General features: G+C 54.1%; 1 protein-coding gene across 1 annotated transcript in view; it reads right to left on the bottom strand.

Annotated features, from left to right (window-relative positions):
• CLIP2 (CAP-Gly domain containing linker protein 2) overlaps window positions 1–14,726 on the bottom strand; it is a gene marked incomplete at both ends in the record, with an annotated part of 58,490 nt that extends 43,764 nt beyond the window's left edge. The window contains 2 exons of the mRNA XM_080703879.1: window positions 122–678; window positions 14,603–14,726. Coding sequence (XP_080560005.1) covers window positions 122–678; window positions 14,603–14,726 — 681 coding nt within the window. The remainder of the gene's footprint in view (window positions 1–121; window positions 679–14,602) is intronic.
• Between the last annotated feature and the right edge of the window lie 4,701 nt (window positions 14,727–19,427).

Below are 19,427 nucleotides of genomic sequence, written 5' to 3'. Positions count from 1 at the left end.
CTTCCAGCCTTGGAGGCCCCAAAAGATTAGGACCCTTGCTCAGGGTCTCCTTGAATGGCGCCTGTCCTTCTGGGGAGCTGAGGAGGCGGCTCGGGGACCCCTCCTGGCCCCAGACACTCACCAGCACGCGGTCTCCCAGGCGCAGGTCCTTGTCTCCCCGCTTCACCGAGCCGCTGTCAGACAGGTTGGAGCCGGACTCGTTGCCCGTCTTGACTGAGCTGTTGAGGACGCTCTCCCGCAGGGGGATGACCCGGCTGGCCAGCGGGGGCGTGGCCGTGCCCGAGTGCAGCGACAGGTTCTGGGCCGTGAGCGACTCCACCGAGGGCGCGTCGCTGCCCGAGCCCTCGGCGGCCGGCTGGCGCGTCAGCTTGGAGGGGCGCGTGAAGATGCCCTGCAGGGCCGGGCACTCGAAGTAGCGCACGCCGCCCACCGCGCCGTCATTCTTGCCCACGGGCTCGTCCAGCACCACGCCGGCCCACTGGCCCGGCGCGAACTGCGTCTCGCCCAGGTACTGCACCACGCCCGGCTTCACGCCGTTCACCCACACACGCTCGCCCACCGCGAAGTCGCCCAGGAAGTCATCGCCCACTTCTGCCGCCTTTGGGCCCGGCTTCTCGGGGGCAGGGGCGCTGGCCGCAGAGGACGGGGACCCCGATGCCTGCTTGTGCAGGGGCGAGCCTGTGGAGCAGAAAGGAGGCTGTGTTAGGGCTGGTGGGGAAACTGAGGCAGGCCCGGCAGCAGTGTGGCCTTGGGTAAACCGTGCTCCTCTTAGGCCTCAGGCACCCCTAGGACTCTTCCTTATATGTGTGTGGGGGGGTACTGGGGGATGAACCCAGGGGCCATTCTACCTCTGAGCTACACCCCCTCAGGCGTTTATTTTTTTTGAAACTGGGTCTCAGTAGGTTTCTGAGAGTCTCTGTACGGTTGAGGCTGTCCTGACACCTGCAATCCTCCGACTCAGCCTCCCAAGTATTGGGATTACAGGATTGTGACACACCTTGCTCAGGAAGAAATTTAAAATCATAAAAGGCCCAGGAATGAGAATAAGGACTCTGGGGCAAATCACTGGGTCCCTCAGTAAAACGAGAGGAGAGGATGAGTCCTCTGCAGTACTCACAGAGTAAATAAACAAACAAATAAATAAATAGAAATATATAAAATAAAAGAATAAAAAATAGGGATGGGTGTGTAGCTCAGAGGTAGAATGCCCCTGGGTTCCATTCCCAGTGCTGGGGGAAAAATAATTTATGGAGGGCCAAATGCCTGCCCTGCCATGGACCAGGCTCTTTTGGTTTTTTTGGTGGTACTGGGGTTCCTGGAAGCCCTTCTACCTCCAGCTACACTCCCAGATCTATTTTTATATTTTTATTTGGAAACAGGGTCTCTTCAGCCAGTGTGGCTGGCTTCGAACCTGTGCGATCCTCCTGTCTCCACCTCCCAAGCGCGGGGATGACGAGCCTGCGCCACCACGCCCACCCAGGCTCTCTTTTATTTGCTTTTTGCAGTACTGGGAATGGAATCCAGGGTGATTCTACCTGCGAGCTACATCCTTAGCCTTATATTTTATTCTTTTTTTATTTTATTTTTATGGTCCTGGGGATGGAACACAGGGACATTTTACCTCCGAGCTACACCCCCAGTCCTATTTTTTAGTCTTTTTATTTTTTGAAACAGTATCTGAGTAACTGAGGTGGTCCCAAACGGCGATCCTCTGATCTCCACCTTCCAAATGCAAGGATTACAAGTGTGTGCCACCATGCCCGGCCCTATTTTATTCTTTATTTTGAAACAGGGTTCCCCTAAGTTGCAGAGGGCCTCACTAAGTAGCTGAGGCTGTCTGCAAACCTGCAATCCTGTCTCAGCCTCCCAAGTACTGGGATACTGGGATTACAAGTGTGAACCACCACACCTGGCTTGACCAGGCTCTTTTTTTTTTTTTTTTTTTTTTTTTGGCACTACTCGGGATAGAACCCAGAAGCATTCTATTTCTGAGCCATAACCGCCCCCCCCCCGCCCTGTTTTTTATTCTTTATTTTGAAACAGGGTCTAAGTTGTGGAGGACCTCATTAAGTAGCTGAGGCTGGCCATGAACCTCGATCCTCCTGTCTCAGCCTCCCAAGTACTGCGCCACCACAGCTGGCTTGACCAGGCTCTTTTGATAGGTTACATTCTTACCTTGCAGTTTAGAAAACTTGCTCAAAGACAGGTGTGGTGGCGCACGCTTGTAATCCCCGCGCTTGGGAGGCTGAGACAGGAGGATTGCACGGTTCGAAGCCAGCCTCAGCTACTTAGTGAGGCTTTCAGCAACTTAGTGAGACCCTGTTTCCAAATAAAATATAAAAAAGGTCTGGGAGTATAGCCCGGAGGTAGAAAGCCTTTGGGTTCCACCCCCAGTACCACCAAAAAAAAAAAGAAAGAAAACTTGCTCAAGTCCTGGAGCCGAATCAGCTGGTGGGGCTCCAGAGCCTTCCCCCTGAACACACACAGCAGGTGCACTTGGCAGGCCTCAGCCCCCGTCCCTCCCCACCCAGTTCTAAAGCACGTTGCTGACAGAATGGCTGAAGCCCAGACAGGGCCTGTCTCTACCTGTCCTCTTCACTCAGAGCACAGAGACGGGTTCCCAGGTGCAGGGGGGCCCAGCGTGACTATTCTTAGCAAGAAGCTGCCTGCTCAGCTGTCCCCCTCCCCAGCTGTCCTGGCCCAGGAGACCCTCAGGTAATCTCTCGTGACCCCCGCCCCTTCCAGGGGTCCAGGCCAGGACCAGTTGTTTCAACAGCTGTTAAAATCCAGGTCAGAATCCTGTGGCGCCTGTGGGTATAGGTTTTGTTCTTTTTCCTTCTCTGCAGCGGATCCCTGGCTGCCCAGCTCACACCCTTGTCACATCTCCCCTTGTGCTGGGGAGCTTTCAGCTCCCACCCCTCCAGGAGACATCTGCAGCCTGCTGGGTAGGCCTGGCCAAGCCCCTTCCCATGCCCAGTCCTCAGTTTCTCCACCAGACAACAGAAGACTAGGTCGAAACAGCTAGGAACTGGGCATGTGGCCAAATTTGTAATCCCAGTACTTGGGAAGCTGAGACAGGAGGATCACAGGTTTATGGCCAGCCTCAGCAACTTGTGAGGCTGCTTCAAAATAAAGAATAAATAATAGGGCTGAGGGTGCAGCTCAGAAATAAAATCCCCCTGGATTCAGTCCCCAATTTTGCAAAAAGAAACAAACAAACAGCTAAGGGCCTGCTAGGCTCTGACATCTTATGTATCCCCATCTCTCCTCCCAGGGAAGCTGGTGTGTACAGGCAGAGCTGTGACCCAGGGATAGGCTAGCTCTCTCAGGCCACACCCTCCTTGGCTGACCTCAGGAAGCTCCCTGAGGGCAGGCCCAGGTCTCATGACCCCGAGTCTTCCAGTACCCCAGAGCTGCAGCGGCTCAGCCATCTCCCCATAATAGCAAAGGGCCAGCAGGCGTGGTTTCACACACATGTAATCTCAGGGTTTAGGAGGCTGGGACAGGAGAACGTGTTGGAAGCCAGTCTAAGCAACTGTGCAAGGCCCTGTTTCAAAATAAAAAATAAAAAGGGCTGGGTTTATATTTTGGAGGTAGAATGTCCCTGGGTCTAATCCCCAGTAAAAAAAAAAAAAAAAGCAAAGGGCCACTGCCACCCCCTACCGGGCCCAGCGACACAGACTTACACCCTGGCCCTTGATCCTCTCCCTAGACAGCGATCCCCCCCACCCCCCACTGAGGCACAACTGAAGTTCCTTTGGGTTTCAAGTTCAAAGCAGAAGCTTGATGAACAGGGCTGAAAGCCACAGTGAGGAGTGGCAGCAGCTGGCGGCCTGGCCCATAGCAGGTGGGGGCTTGCTGTGGGTCCATAGGGGAAGGCATTCTCCCCTCCACCTGCCAGGTCCTGTGCTGCCTTGAGGCGGGCGGTGGGGGGGCTGGGGGTTCCAGGCCTCATCCAGACCTGCGGAGCCTCAGCCAGCAGGGGCCCCGTGTGCTGAGCAAGTACTACACAGATGCTATGTCTACGTCCTGCTGGGATCGTGGGCCAAAGGAGGGCCAGCAAGAGGGGAGTGCAGGTGGGGCCACCCTCGGTGAGGCTTGTATGCTCCGTGCACAGCTGAGGAAGGGACCCAGAGTCGTGGGGGCCTGGGAGGGAGAAAGCAGGCTCAATCTCAGATGGGACTGCCCGTGACCTCCGGCTCCAGAGAGTCACACAATGCTTCCTCACCTCCTCAGTGAAGCCTTCCTTGACTGCGTCACCTAGAAGCCAGCCCACCCGATGCCCTCTGCACAGAGGCTCCTTTTACTTTTTGTTTTTGAAACAAGGTCTCACTAGGTTGCTGAGAGTCTAAGTAGCTGAGGCTGGCCTTAAACCTGCGATCCTCCTTCCAGTATGAGGACCAAAGGAGGGCCAGGCACCACCACGCCTGGCTTCTCTCCACGTTTGGAAGCAAACAGCTATTCCCTTCAGTCTCCTCTGGGGCTTGCCTTCCTCACCATGGCCACCCACCCTCAGGCTTGGGAACAGAGACAGAGCCCTGGGTGGCATGACCCCAAAGCCCGCAAAACAAAGGCCTCCCCACAGCGCACCCACCCGCCTGCCAGCAAACAAGCCTTTCTCCCTCCAAAGGAATGTGTGCCGCATGGACCATGGTGTCCACTGAAGGAATATTAGCAAGCACGGGTCACAGACCTTTTAAGTAAAGCGCCATCATAGAAACAGCATGGAGTGTGTTTTTCCCAGCTCATGTGTTGGAAACTAGATCCCCAGCACTAAAGTATCGAGAGATGGGGCCCAACAGGAGGGATCAAGAACCAGGGCCCCACCGACAGGACGGACCAATGTCGTTACCCCAGGAGTGGGCTTGTTATACAAGCCCCTTCCTCTATCCCTGTCCTCATCCCCAATTTTTTTTTTTCCAGTAGTGGATACTGAACACAGGGGCTTTCTACCTCCAAGCTAAACCTCCAGCTCTTTTTATTTTAATTTTGAAATAGGGTCTTACTAAGTTGCTGAGGCTGGCCTCAAACTTACGAGCCTCCTGTTCAGCCTCCCAAGTACTGGGATTATAGATGTGCCCACCACGCCTGGCTCCCATTCTGTCTTTGGGCCTTTTGCCTGCTGCGAAGGGATGGTGCAGTGAGAAGGCCCCACACAGCAAACTTCCCAGTCTTCAGAATCACGAGCCAAACCCACTTCTATAGTCTGTGATATACTACTACCACAGCACAAAACACACTAAATGTATACACGTATATTTACCATTTACTTAAAAAATACTCACCCGTGTGGTGGTACACGCCTATAATCCTAGGGACTCAGGACAGAGATAGAATGATTGCAAGTTCAAGGCCAGCCTTGGCAATTTGGCAAAATCCCATCTCAAAGTTAAAACTAAAAAGCGCTAGGGATATAGTTTCATGATAGAGCGCCCTAAGTTCAGTCCCTGGTACCATACATGTACATAAGAAAAACCACCCACAAGTGGGATGGTATTTAGATATCACTTGGTCCCATTCTTTTTTTTTCTTTTTTCTTTTTTGCAGTACTGGGGATGGAATCCAGGGGCATTCTACCTCCAAACCACACCCTCAGCAATATTTTTTAAATTTTTTAACTTAATTTTACTTTTTTGTGGGTCTAGGGATGGAACCTAGGGACATTTGCCCTCCAAGCTACATCCCTGCCCTATATTTTTTTATTCTTTATTTTGAAACAGGGTCTAAGTTGCGGAGGGCCTCACTAAGTAAGTAGCTGAGGCTGTCCGTGAACCATGATCCTCCAGTCTCAGCCTCCCGAATGCTGGGATTACAAGTTCACGCCACCATGCCCAGCTTTTTAAAAAAACAAAAACAAAAACAGGGTCTCACTGAGTTGCAAAGGGCCTCACTAAGTACCTGAGGCTGTCCACCGTGATCCTGTCTCAGCCTCCCAAATGCTGGGATTATAAGCGTAAACCACCATGCCCGGCTACCTGGTCCCATTCTTGAAGAATAATGTTAAGAATGATGAAATTTGGGATTGTTCCATCAGGAAGCTCCTAGAAGGAACAGGTCCCATCTACTGATGGGAATCTGCTTCCCAGACCCTCTCTGATCCTCCCCTATCTTGCTTTTTTTTTTTTTTTTTTTTTTTTGCCGGTCTGAGGATGGAACCCAAGGGCATTAGATCTCCGAGCCACACCCCTTGCCCTGTTTTTTTTTTTTTTTATTACTTAATTTGAAACAGGGTCTCACTAAGTACAAAGAGCCTCACTAAGTAGCTGGGGCTGTCTGCGAACCGTGATCCTCCAGTCTCAGCCTCCCGAAGCCCTCCTGCTGTAAAGACTATTTTTACTGGAGCCTCACTGCAGTCCAGCCCTGCTGACACCCTCCTTTCAAGGCTGCCTGCTCCTCCGCCCTGGGGTCTTATGCTATCACTGAACTATACTTCCAGCCCTGGTTTACTAAATGCCTGTTTAATACCTGCCTTGGTAAAATTCCTGACAACTTCACGACTGGTTCTCTGGAGCCAGCTGGGCCAGTTCCAAAACACCACTGGTCCCCCTGATGGAGAGGTCCATCTAAGGCACACCTAAATTCCCTATAGATCTTGTGACAAGAGACAGGAAGAGGAAACAAAGATGCCTGAGGGCCAGGAGTCTAGGCAGGAAAGGAAACACTTATCTACGCTGTACCCCCCAATATCTAACCCTCTCCTGAAGCTTTGGCTAACGCCCATTATTCTAACACATTTCTTCAGACATTAGCAAATTAAGACATTAACAAATTCTCCTTGCAGAAGATCCAAATGCTACAAGAAGTATAGAATGAAGCTGGTTCCCAGTTGCTCTCTCCAGCCCAGACCACTCCCTGCACCAGACCCACCCATCCATCAGCTCTCTGGTCTAGCTGGTCCAAGGATCTCAACACAACATCCTGAATAGCAGGGCTCCTTCCTCACTCCCCACAGTTCCTCCTCCATCCTCCCCATCTCAGGAGGCCCCACTACCCACCCACCCTTTTATGTTTTTATTTCACTTATTTATTTTTTTGTGTGGTATTTTAGGGATGTCCCGGGGCCTTCTACCTCTGGGCTATACGCCCAGCCCAATTTTATTTATTTTATTTTTTTATTTTTATTTTTTGGTGGTACTGAAAACCCTTCTACCTCCGGGTTACACTCCCAGACCTATTTTTATATATATTTTAAATTTGGAAACAGGGTCTCTTAAGCCAGCGCAGCTGGCTTCAAACCTGAGCGATCCTCCTGTCTCTGCCTCCCAAGTTCAGGGATTATAATCGTGCGTCACCACGCCTGGCTAGCCCAATTTTTTTAACTATTTATTTTTTAATTTTTATTTATTTATTAATTATTTATTGGGGGGTCCTGGGGATGGAACCCAGGGGCATTTTATCTCCGAGCCACATCCTCAGTCCTATTTTTTATTCTTTATTTTGAAACAAGGTCTTAATGAGTTGCAAAGAGCCTCACTAAATAGCTGAGGTGTCTGCAAACTGGGATCCTCCTGTCTCAGCCTCCCAAATGCTGGGATTACAAGCGTGGGCCACCATGCCTAGCTTTAACTTTTTTTTTTTTTGGTGGTGGTACTGGGGTTCCTGGAAGCCCTCTACCTCCGGGTTACACTCCCAGACCTATTTTTTTATACTTTTTTATTTGAAAACAGGGTCTCTTAAGCCAGCGTGGCTGGCTTCGAACCTGCGCGATCCTCCTGTCTCCGCCTCCCAAGCGCGGGGATTACAAGCGTGCGCCACCACGCCGGGCTAGCTTTAACTTTTTATTTTGAAACAAGGTCTTGCTAGATTGCTTAGAGTCTCACCAAGCTGCTGAGGCTACAATCCTCCTGTCTCAGACTCCCAATCTGAGTCTAGGGTTACAAGCATGCGCCACCAGAACCCGCTTCCACCCACTTTAATTTGAAACTTAATTGCTTCTCCCCCTCCCTCTCTCCCTTCTAGCTTCTCACCCGTGACAGGCAATTCCACATGAGAAATAACTCCTAGAGGCGGATTCCCTCTTGGGTCTCAGAGGCCCCATCTGGAATTTCACACCTGCACAGAAGTTTCCAGTAGGGTCTCCCCTCTCCGCTTCAGTCCCTCTCCCTGAACTAAAACCCAATCTCATCAGCCCTGCTCCGACCCATTTCAGCTCTCAGAATCAATCAAGCTCACATGTGCACGGTCCTGGGAATGGAACCCAGGGCCTCTACCACTAAGCTACACCACAGCTCAGACCAGGATCACTTTTTACAATAACCTTTTCTTTTTTTCTTTTCTTTCTTTTTTTTTTTTTTCTTCTTCTTCTTTTTTATTTTTGGTGGTACTGGGGTTCCTGGAAGCCCTTCTACCTCCAGGCTACACTCCCAGACCTATTTTTTTTTTTTTTTTTAATTTGGAAACTGGGTCTCTTAAACCAGCGCAACCCTCCTGTCTGCCTCCCAAGCGCGGGGATTACAAGCGGCAACCTTTTTTTCTTGTGTGTGCAGGGGTACTAGGGATTGAACTCAGGGACATTCCTATCTCTAAGCTACAACCCCAGCCCTTCTTATTTTTTATTTTGAAATATGGTCTTGTTGACCTGGGCGTGGTGGCGCGCGCTTGTATTCCCAGCATTTGGTAGGCTGAGACCAGAGGATCGTGGTTCACAGACAGCCTCAGCTAATTAGTGAAACCCTGTTTCAAAATAAAGAATAAAAAATAGGGCAGGGGATGTAGCTCGGAGGTGAAATGGCCCTGAGTTCCATCCCCAGACCCACAAAGGGAAAGGAAAGGAAAGGAAAGAAAGACATACAGTCTTGCTAAATTGTTGGGGGGGTCTGAGTTGCTGAGGCTGGCCTCAAACCAGTGATGCCCCTTGTCTCAGTCTCCCCAGTTCTGGGATTACAGGTGTGTATCACCGTGCCTGGCTGGGAGGTGCTCTTGATACAGCATGCCAAGACCACAGGCATAAAGCAGGGCTGCCAGGGAGAGCAGTTCGCCGTAAGTACTGCATTCTCCTCGTGGAATCTCCTAAGGAAACCCTGCCTGCTCACCCAGGCCAGCTCCAACAGCCCTCAGGCAGCGGTGGCCGCTCCAAGCACCACTTGAGTCTCTCCCAACCAGCCAGGCTCCCGCTCTCCCAGGCACAGTGTGAATCTGTACCCATTCGCCTGCCTCAACGTAAGCCTGGGGGGAGGACCTATGCTAGCTCCTCTCTCTGTGCCCAGAGCCCCGGGGGGAAATGCAACCTGGTCCCCTCCCTGGTGACCCATACATAAATGCCCCACAGTTCCCAAATACTGTTGGGCTCTAAGCCCCTTCCTCTCCTCAGGAGTCCAAAGGCAGAGGTCACAAAGGAAGGGACAGGTGTCCAGAGTATCCCTCAAGGGAACCCCCACATTGGTCAGTCCTTCTGACAGCACCCACCAAGACAGCCAGAGGTCACAAAGGAAGGGACAGGTGTCCAGAGTATCCCTCAAGGGAACCCCCACGTTGGTCAGTCCCTCTGACAGCACCCACCAAGACAGCCTGCCTGGCAAGATCTGACGCTCCCCAGCCTCCCTGACCACACAGGGCGCCTCTGAAGTGCAGCCATCCCTATGGCACCCCCCAGCCCCAGCGACACTGCCCCTGTACCACCCACTCCAAAAGAAAAGGCCCTCCATTCGCCCACATGGCGGCTGGCCCCGAGTCCAGGATTGCTCAGCATCCTTCCTGAGCCAAAGAGAGCTCAGAGGTCCCCTCCCTTCCCCCATGCCAGCCCGGAGGAACAGAGCCGCCACCCACCCAGAAGACAGTGGGACACTCTGGGGAGGGTGACACCGGTGGCTTACCCTGCAAAGAACATAGCCAGCTCCCCATGGAGAAGCCCGTGCGGCTGGGTCACTGGGCAGGCAGGCACTGGCCACCGTACCCCCCCAATCTGATCAATAGTGGACTACGTCAGAGGCATTCAGAGGCAGCCCTGCCCCCGCTGCACAGCCCCGGAAAAGCTCGGCTTGGCTTCCCTGTCCTGAAGCCATTACAAAGTTTAGGATGTGGTTAGGAGAGGGGAGGGGAGCACAGAAGCTGGCCTTGAAGGGATGCAGATGACCTTGGCTGCTGGGCAGGGGTGGAGGCAGCAATGGCGGCGGGAAGCTGGGGGTGCATGGTCCTGTTGCCCTGGTTTTGCATCTCAAAATCATGATCCCAATGGGCCTGAGGAGCACACCTGTAAGCCCAGTACTTGGGAGACAGGTTCAAGGTTAGCATCAGCAACTTAGTGAGGCTGTCTCAAAATAAAAAATAATAAGGGAGCCGGGAGTGGTGGCACACGATTGTAATCCCAGCATTCGGGAGGCTGAGACCTGAGGATCGCCGTTCGCGGACAGCCTCAGCTACTTAGTGAGGCCCTCTGCAACTCAGTGAGACCCAGTTTCAAATTCAAGAATAAAAACTAGGGCAGAGGGTGTAGTTCAGAGGTCAGATGCCCCCAGGTTCCATCCCCAGACCCACACACACACACAAAAAAATAGAAAATAAAAAATAAAAAGGAGCTGGGGCGTGGTGGCACACGCTTGTAATCCCTGCGCTTGGGAGGCCGAGACAGGAGGATCGCATAGGTTCAAAGCCAGCCTCAGCTACTTAGTGAGGCTCTCAGCAACTTAGTGAGACCCTGTTTCCAAATAAAATATAAAAAAAAGTCTGGGAGTATAGCCCGGATGTAGAAAGCCTCTGGGTTCCACTCCCAGTACCACCAAATAAACAAACAAACAAACAAATAAAAAGGGCCGGGCGTGGTGGCGCACGCTGCTTGTAATCCCCATGCTTGGGAGGCTGAGACAGGAGGATCATGCAGGTTCGAAGCCAGCCTCAGCTACTTAGTGAGGCTCTCAGCAACTTAGTGAGACCCTGTTTCCAAAAAAATATAAAATGGGTCTGAGAGTATAGCCCGGAGGTAGAAAGCCTCTGGGTTCCACCCCTAGTACCACCAAAAAATAAAATAAAATAAAAAATAAAAAGGGCTAGTGGTGTAGCTTGGAGGTAGAATGCCCCCAAATTCAATTCCCAGTACAAAAAAAGAAAGAAAAGAAAAGAAAAGAAAAGAAAAGAAAAGGAAGGAAGGAAGGAATCCCACCTGAGAGGCCTATAAAGGAGCCTGGGTGTGGAAGCAAAGGCCATCACCCTCCAGGGGAAGGGGGTGACTGCAGCCCTGTGGGCCCTTGGCTGGCTCCAAGTCTGCAGCGCCCCCGGGTGCAGGTGCACCCAGCTCAGCAAGCCAGAGCTGAAAGGCTACGGGAGTAGCCCTGTGCACATCCATGACGGGTGAGCCCGTCCTCCTGGCCCCACTCCCTGTCTGGGGGGTTCCCTCACATATTCTTCCGACACCTCCCGGGTCCCCAGCATGAGGCAAGACCACAGGAACTCTTGAGGGCAGTTGTGATCAGTCTTAAGAGAACACAAAGCTCTTCTCTGCCTCCTGGGGTTTTGAGTCTAGCATGGAGAGCTGGGACTGGACTCAGTTTCCCCAGCAGCCCACCCCAGGGGAAGCAGCCCACACCGGCTTTACAGCCTGGGGGGTGTGAGTCTCGGCTCCAGCCCTGCGGCTCCCCGGCCTGTCACTCCGGGCAACTCAGCTGGGCGCTCCCTCTGCTGTCTCATCCTTTTCATTTCTACGGTACAGGGGTAAACCCAGGGCCTCACGCAGGTTAGACAAGCGCTGTACCTGAGCCACACCCCCAGCCCTCATCTTATCTTTTCTTTTTGAGATGGGGGTCTCGCTGTATTGTCCAGGCTGGACTCAAGTGATCCTCCTGCCTCAGCCTCTGGACTATCTGGGGCGGCAGGTGGGTTGTCACATCTTAGAAATGGAGAGAAGAGCAGATTCCTCGCAGGTTGTTCATGAAGAAGAAATGTAGTAAGATGCCTGTTGCAGAGAGTGCTGTAACAAGCTAGGTGTCACAGATGGGAGGGGCATCATGGCTCTAGGGCTGGGGCAGCCCTTCAAGGACCCCCACCCTTGCTCCGTTAGAGGCAAAGGGCAGGAGGAGGTGGAAGAGGAAGCAGCTGGCCCCTCCCTCAGCAGCCCCAGGCGTCCCTGCCCAGGTCCCTGCAGCCCCACCGTCTTTTGTGTTGGTGGTGGTGGTATTAGGATTGAACCCAGGGACACTCTACCTTTGAGCTATACCCCTAAACCCTTTTTAAAAAAATTAAAATTTGAAACAGGATCTCGCTAAATTGTTCAAAGTCTAAGCTGCTGAGGCTGGCCTTGAACCTGCAATCCTCCTGTCTCTAACTCCTAAATACTGGGATTATAGGTATGCACCACCTACCCAGTTCCAGCCTGTCCCTTTTTGTTCTTGTACTGAGGATTGATTTGAGGGCATTTTACCTCCAAGCTACACCCCATTCCTATTTTATTTTTATTTTGAAATAGAGCCTTGCTAGGTTGATGAGAATCTCGCCATCTGCTAAGCCTGTCCTTGAACCTGCAATCCCATCTCAGCCTCTCAAGTTCTAGTACAGGTGTATACCACCACGCTGTCCATCTCTTTCTATTATTATTATTATTATTATTATTATTATTATTATTATTTGCATTATTGGGGATTGGACCCAGGGGCATTCTACCTCTGAGCTACACCCCCAGCCCTACTCTTACTCTTCTCTCTCTCTCTCTCTCTCTCTCTCTCTCTCTCTCTTTCTCTCTCTCTCGGTGGTACTGGGGACTGGGGATGGAACCCTTCTACCTCTGGCCTACACAACCAGACCTATTTTATATTTTATTTGGAAACAGGGTCTCTTAAACCAGCTGAGGCTGGCTTCGAACCTGCGCGATCCTCCTGTATCCACCCCCCCACCCCAAGCACGGGGATTATAAGCGTGCACCACACCTGGCTTTTATTCTTTATTTTGAAACAGCATTTCACTAAGTTGCAGAGGGTCTTAGTAGCTGAGGTTGGCCATGAAACTGCGATCCTCCTGTCTCAGCCTCCCAAGTACTGGGATTACAAGTGTGTGCCACCATGCCGTTTATCCATCCCTTCTTGATGGGACCAAGAGGGACACCTCGCCTACAGCCTGGTCTTCCCCTACCTGAGGGTTAGAACCACAGCTGCATAGTTCTTCCCTCCCATAACTCGGGGTAGCAGTGGACACAGCCTGACTACAGCGGGCTCCTCCTGACCTAGAAAGGGCTGCACCCATTACGGCCTGGGGCTGCCAGCCTGGCGGCCTGAGCCTCCTCTCCTGCCTCAAGCCCAGGATGAACTGCAAATACATGTTTGCACCTATGCCCTTCTGCCCCTGGGAAAGGCCTTCCCTAAATCCCCCTTAAGAGCTGCCTCCAAGAACCCCAGCCACACCCACACTGCTGTGCCCAGGCCTCTGTCCACAGGTGGGGTTCAGCCCGCCTGCTCTAACGACATCTCCCTCCACTCCGGGCCACCTCCCTATACGAGACCCCCTTGAGCACCCCTGGGCCCAGCTGCTCCCTGCGTGTCAAGCTCTAAGGACTGGCACAGGCCCTCCCAGCTCCGTAGGGTGGGCGCCAGGGCATCCGTCCAGGTCTCCTCCCTGCCAGACCCTCTGCCCAGAGGCTGAGCTCATGCTTTGGGCGGCAGCCACTGTCCTGATTCCCAGAGCAGAGGCTAACTTACATGCCCGCCCCACCCCCAAGCCACCGCCAGACACATCCGGAGGGGCCCCAGTCCCCCCACACGCAGTCCCAGCCTTGGCCAGGGTGGGCACCCCAACACTACAGACCTCACTGGGCCTGTTCTGTGGGTGGGAGAGGGAGTGAGGGACGGTCCCCCTCTGGCACCTCCCCTGCCCCTCCTCCCAGGCTTCCATCACTCCAGATCCTAGAGCAGGAACAAAGGCAGCTCTATGATAGAATCCCCCTTCCCCTCTCCCGGGGCTTGGCTGTGCCCGCCAGCTGTTCCTAGCTCATCTCCCCAAGCCTGGGTGTCTGGGTGTCGGGGTGACCTGCAAAGGCAGCAGCAGGTGCCAGGAGGAGGCAGGGCATCAAGTCCAGCCACGGCCTTGTGCCGCCACCGTCCCTCTGCAGGCTCAGGGCTGTGGCTAACATGGTCACCTCTTCTCTCTGGAACAGCCCTGCAGGAAGGGGGCCTGGGAGGTCAGACCACCCAGGATGTTGTGAGGAAGCTACCGCAGGCCAGGCTGTGGCCCACCCCCTTGGGACTATCACACAGCCCTGCAAAAGCACACTAGCCACCTCACTGGACATGGTATGGGGAAGCACTGCCCGTGGGGCACAGTGAACAGCGGGGATGCGGGACGGGAGCCTGGGCACAACAGCCGCTGACAACGAGCACCTGAGTCAGAAGAGAGAGTTGGAAGAAAACAGCAAAGGGAGCTGCGTGACAGGTCACGGGAGTCAGGGCTGGGCGGAGAGCTCGCCACCTTCCAGTCTCTGTTTTGAGACTGAGGATGGGCGAGGGAAGAGAAAGCCTGCATCAAAGCCGATTCTGTAGTTAGTTTTTAAGGAGATTGGAGCCAGACACAAAGAACTGGCAGTGAACCGCAGGACTCCAGGCTGATCACAGAGCGGCGGGGGGCTCCCGGGCCCTTCCAGAAGAAACCCCCTGTCACTGCAGCCCACCCCCCGCCCTCTACCGCATACCTTCCTTGGAGCTGGTGGCAGCCGCTGCGGCAGAGGCGGAGGCTGACCCACTGGAGGTCCTGCCCATGGGGCTAGAATGCTTCCCCCCTCGGCCGGGGGGCTTCAGGCCACTGGGCTTCTGCATGGTGGTGCCACTCAGGGGGTGGGCAAGGGTGGGTGCCGGTCACATCCTCTCCACCATCCTCACTCACCTGTTGGCAGAGAACAGAAAAGATCACACCATCAAGTCAGTCCCCCATAGTACAGTGAAGCCCTGGGCTCCGTCCCCAGCACTGCAAACAAGAGCTACAGCCCAGGACCAGGAGCCCCTGTGCCAACACCGACACCGCACCTTCAAGGGAGTCTGGCACCTCTTGCCATGAGGCAGGGAACACCATCACTCATGTTTCCTGGGCAGGGAAGCTGAGGCACTGAGTGGCGGCAGCAGCAGGCACAGGCCCAGGCTGCGCAGTGTGGTGATGCAAGCCGCTCTGGGTTTGGGCACGCTCTCTCTGCAATCAGGAGCAAACCAGCCAGGATGTGCAGAAAGGGCTATCCTGACCCCAGGAGCCCTGCTCAGAACCACATGGGCTGGGGCAGCCTCCACCAGGCTGGGCATGGCTCTGGGCATGTGCTGGCAACCCTGTGGGTCAGGTGCAATGGCCCCAGATCCTCCTGCTGCAAGCTAGACTCCCTGGTCAGCTCACTGCTCTCCTGAACTCTTGGGCTCCCCACCAGTGTGAAGATGTACACACAGGAGCTCCCGTGTGGGCCACGTGTCTCCTTCCTAATCTGGGCAGGGCCTGCCAGGCCCTCTGTCTGCCTCTCTAGCATCAGAACTCTCTACCTTTATTTATTTACTTGTGGTACCGAGATTGAACCCAGAAACATCTGCCTCCCAGCTACATCCCCAGCCCTCTTTTTTATTCTCTTATTATTATTATTTTTGCGCTACATCCCTCAGTCTTTTTATTTTTTATTTGGAAACAGGGTCTCTCTAAGTTGCTAACAACCTCACAAAGTTGCTGAGACTGGCTTCAAACCTGTGATCCTCCTGTCTCAGCCTCCCAAGTACTGGGGTTACAGGTGTACACCACCGCAGGATGGGAGGGGCTGCCATGCCTTGGCCCCTTTCCCCATTGGCCTGTGCTCACAAGTTTTTTGTTTTTGTTTTTGTGATCCTGGAGATGGAATCCAGGGGCTTTCTACCTCTGGGCTATACTCCCAGAACTGTTTTTATATTTTATTTAGAAATAGGGTCTCACTAAGTCGCTGAGAGCCTAAGTAGCTGAGGCTGGCTTCGATCCTGTGCAATCCTCCTGTCTCAGCCTCCCAAGTACTGGGATTACAAGTGTGCGCCACGACACCAGGCTTCACAAGCCTTTCTTGCACCAAACATTGAACAGCACACCACAGGCCACGCCCCTGTCCGGCCAGCTGCAGGAAGGACATAGTCTCTGTTCCCGGAAGCACTGTCCAATGGGAAGAGAGGATTCAGAGGAACTCAGATGGAGGTGCCCTCAGGACCTCGGGAACACAGAAAACCTGGGCACCACATAGGGAACACCACACCCCTCACCCATCCCTGGTTCTTCTTTAGAGAACCCTTTTCTCCATTCTTGATAACCTCTATGGACTAACTTCTTTCCCTCCTAGAGTGGACATGTGGCCCAAGCCTGGCCACCCAATGTCCCTGTCCATGGCTAAAGCAAGATCACATGACTGGGAAACTTCAGGGCCTGGACCCGCTGGACCTTTACAAAGAGGTGTGTTTCTTGCTCTGGGCTTCCCGGGTATGGGATGGAGGCCAGCAGCTTCAGGGGCCACCCCTCCCCCTCGTGGGGGTACCTGGCAAGGCTCCACGCCAACACAGGAAAACAGAGCTGAAGCCGGGTGTGGTGGCGCACGCTTGTAACCCCAGCACTTGGGAGGCCGAGACAGGAAGATCGCAGTTCGTGGATAGCCTCAGCTACTTAGTGAGCCCCTCCACAACGTAGTGAGACCCTGTTTTAAAATAAAGAATAAAAAATAGGGCAGGGGGTATAGTGTGGAGGTCGAATGCCCCTGGGTTCCATTCTGAGACTTGCACAAAAAAAAAAAAAAAAAAAAAGCAGGTTTGAATCTGGAGGGCCTGAAGCTGGACCTTCACTTTGCTCACTTTTCCCCCCCCTAAACCTAGCTGAGGGACACTGTAACAAATAAAAAAAGATCTGAAACCAGGCGTAGTGGCACATGCCTGTAATCCCAGTGTACCTGGGAGGCTGAGACAGAAGGATTGCAGGTTCAAGGACAGTCTCAACAAGTAATAAGACTTTCATCAACCTAGTGAGACCCTGTTTTAAAGTAAAAATAATAATAATAAATAGGGCTGGGGGTGTAGCTCAGAGGTAGGATGCCCCTGGGTTCAATCCTCAGTCTCTCACACACACATACATACACGCGTGTGTACACACACACACACACACACACACACACACACACACACACACATCTGTCTAGGACAGAAGCCAGCCCACAGTGCTCTTTATTTGTTTTGTTTTGTTTTGCAGTACTGGGGATGGAACCGAGGGGCATTCTACCTCCGAGCTACACCCCCAGCCCTATTTTTTATTCTTTATTTTGAAACAGGGTCTCACTGAGTTGCAAAGGGCCTCACTAAGTAGTAGCTGAGGCTGCCCGCGAACCACAATCCTCCTGTCTCAGCCTCCCAAATGCTGGGATTACAAGCATGTGCCACCATGCCCGGCTCCCACAGTGCCCTCAGAGTGGTTCAGGCAATGTCACTGCCTGCCTGACACACTCACAGTCAGCCCACCAAATCCAATGTTTCAAGTCCCCTGGGAATTCTGGGGCCAGGAGTCACTTGGCCAGGCTGGGGTACAAGGCTGTGTCCTCCCCTAATGAACTGGGCTGTGAGCCTGGGGAGGCGGAGCCGGCCTCTGAGCCTGCGGGCCGGCTCACTGAACCAGAAGGACCTCTGAGGGCGACCTCTGGGGACAGTGAAGGTCACCGGCTGTCTTCTACCCTGGCGCATCCTTAGTCCTGAGTAGGGTGCCTGGCACTAGCTAATGCTCAACAGACCACTGCTGAATGAAGGAAGGATGCTGCCCCGTGGTGTGAGCAGCCCGGCTCCTCACCGACCTGCTGCTCGTCTGGCCTCCTCACCAGCCAGCGGGCCCCGCTAAGGAAGGTCCCCGGCTGGCCTGGCTGCTGGTGACTAAAGACGCCCTCCCCACTCAGCAGACACCGTTACTTCCGGTCCCTGCCTGCCCTGTTCTCTACCTGTTTCACTTCCCTTGTTGAATATCTGATCCTGATGCCGCCTCCTCCCGGAAGCCACCCTTGGACACCAAGACCTCAGGATCTCACACTGCGCCACGGAGGGCAGAACAAGGTTCTCAGCTATTTGCATCTCTCCTCTGTGAGAACCCAGCCCCAGCATGGTGCCTGGCCCGGGCCCAGAAGCCCCCCTCCCCCGCAGGAGAGCACAGCTGCAGTGCAGGGGGGAGGGACAAAGGCTGCTGAAGCCATGAATCCCCAGGGACATGATGGCCCCAGCGGAGGCACCCCTAGGTGCCCTCCTGTGTGCCAGGTCTCCTGCGAATGTGGCCTCTTCATCTTCGCAGGCCCCTGACCAGGAAGGGACATGCAGTGGGACACCCAAAGCTCAGGACAGCTGAGGGGCTCACCCAAGTCACCAGGCAGCAGCTGTACCGAGTGAGCCGGGCTGGCCCTTCACAGCCTCCCAGTCACCCGGCTCTGGGATAATGTTTGTGAGACCCCTGGCCTCCGGGGAGGAGAATCAAGGCGGCTTTCAGTCTGTGCAGGGAGGAGTCTGGACAGCAGCCCCTGCCCCCACGAGCACAGGGAAGGAAGAAGAGAGAGAATGGAGACAGGAAGCGGGAAGGAGGCCAGCTGCCTCTCTGACTCAGCGTGCCCCTGGGACACGGGAAGAGGGGACCTCAGGAAGAGGTCGGACACGGTGATAAACTGCCCCGGCCACACGGGCTGATGGCAGAGGCGGCGGAGAAGGAATGTTTAAGTCCAAAGCCCACAAGTTCCACCAACTGTAAAGTGGGGTACAAGTGTGCCTTATGAGGATGCTGGTGACCAAGTCTGAGAGCGTACCCCAGGGGCATCCCTGGGTGCAGAGCACCGGGCACAGCTCAGGGAGGGCACCGTCACGACTATCCGGCCTTCACTATGACCACTCCGGAGGCCCCATGCACACGCGCATCCTCCAGGGACTCAGGCCCAGCCGGGCAGGCGAGGGCGGGTAGCCCTCAGACCACAGGCCCGCTTTGTGCCACCTCGATTACCATTTGTCAAACCCAGGCTGCCGTTCAGGGTTTCCATTTCAGCTGCTGGGGGGCGGGGAGCTGCAGCCTCGGAGGGGTGAGGCCCAAGTACACTCTGCCAATGGGCGGCCCCTTCGGATGGGGACAGTGCCAACTAGGGCAGTGGAAAGCCCGTCTCTGGGGAGCAGCGTGGCCCTGAGACAGAGAGAGATGGAATCAGGAAGTGGGCAGCCCACCACGCTCACAGGCTGAGGACCCCCCACCATATGGCTCACTTGCTGGGTGCCCCCCTAGGAGACAGGCACCTTGGCAGGAGCCAAGGGCAGGGTGGGCCCGGCCTTCACCAAGACCCACTCCCCAGGGCTGCCTCCATTCTCCAGCCATCAGGGGTCCCAGCAGCCCTGCTGCCTGTGGGCTGTGTACACCCACTCGCTTCAATCCCTAAGCTACAGGCCTCAATGGTACCACCAAGGGGCGAGGGCTCTGTAATGCAGAGCTCCTTTGTAATGGGAGCACCTGAAGGGCAGAGAGTCTGGGAGGCTTGCAGG

Source organism: Muscardinus avellanarius, assembly GCF_963383645.1.
Source record: "Muscardinus avellanarius genome assembly, chromosome: 10".
Lineage (NCBI taxonomy): Eukaryota > Metazoa > Chordata > Mammalia > Rodentia > Gliridae > Muscardinus > Muscardinus avellanarius.
The sequence above is the reverse complement of the archived record's forward strand: the minus strand, read 5'-3'. Positions and strand labels throughout refer to the sequence as shown.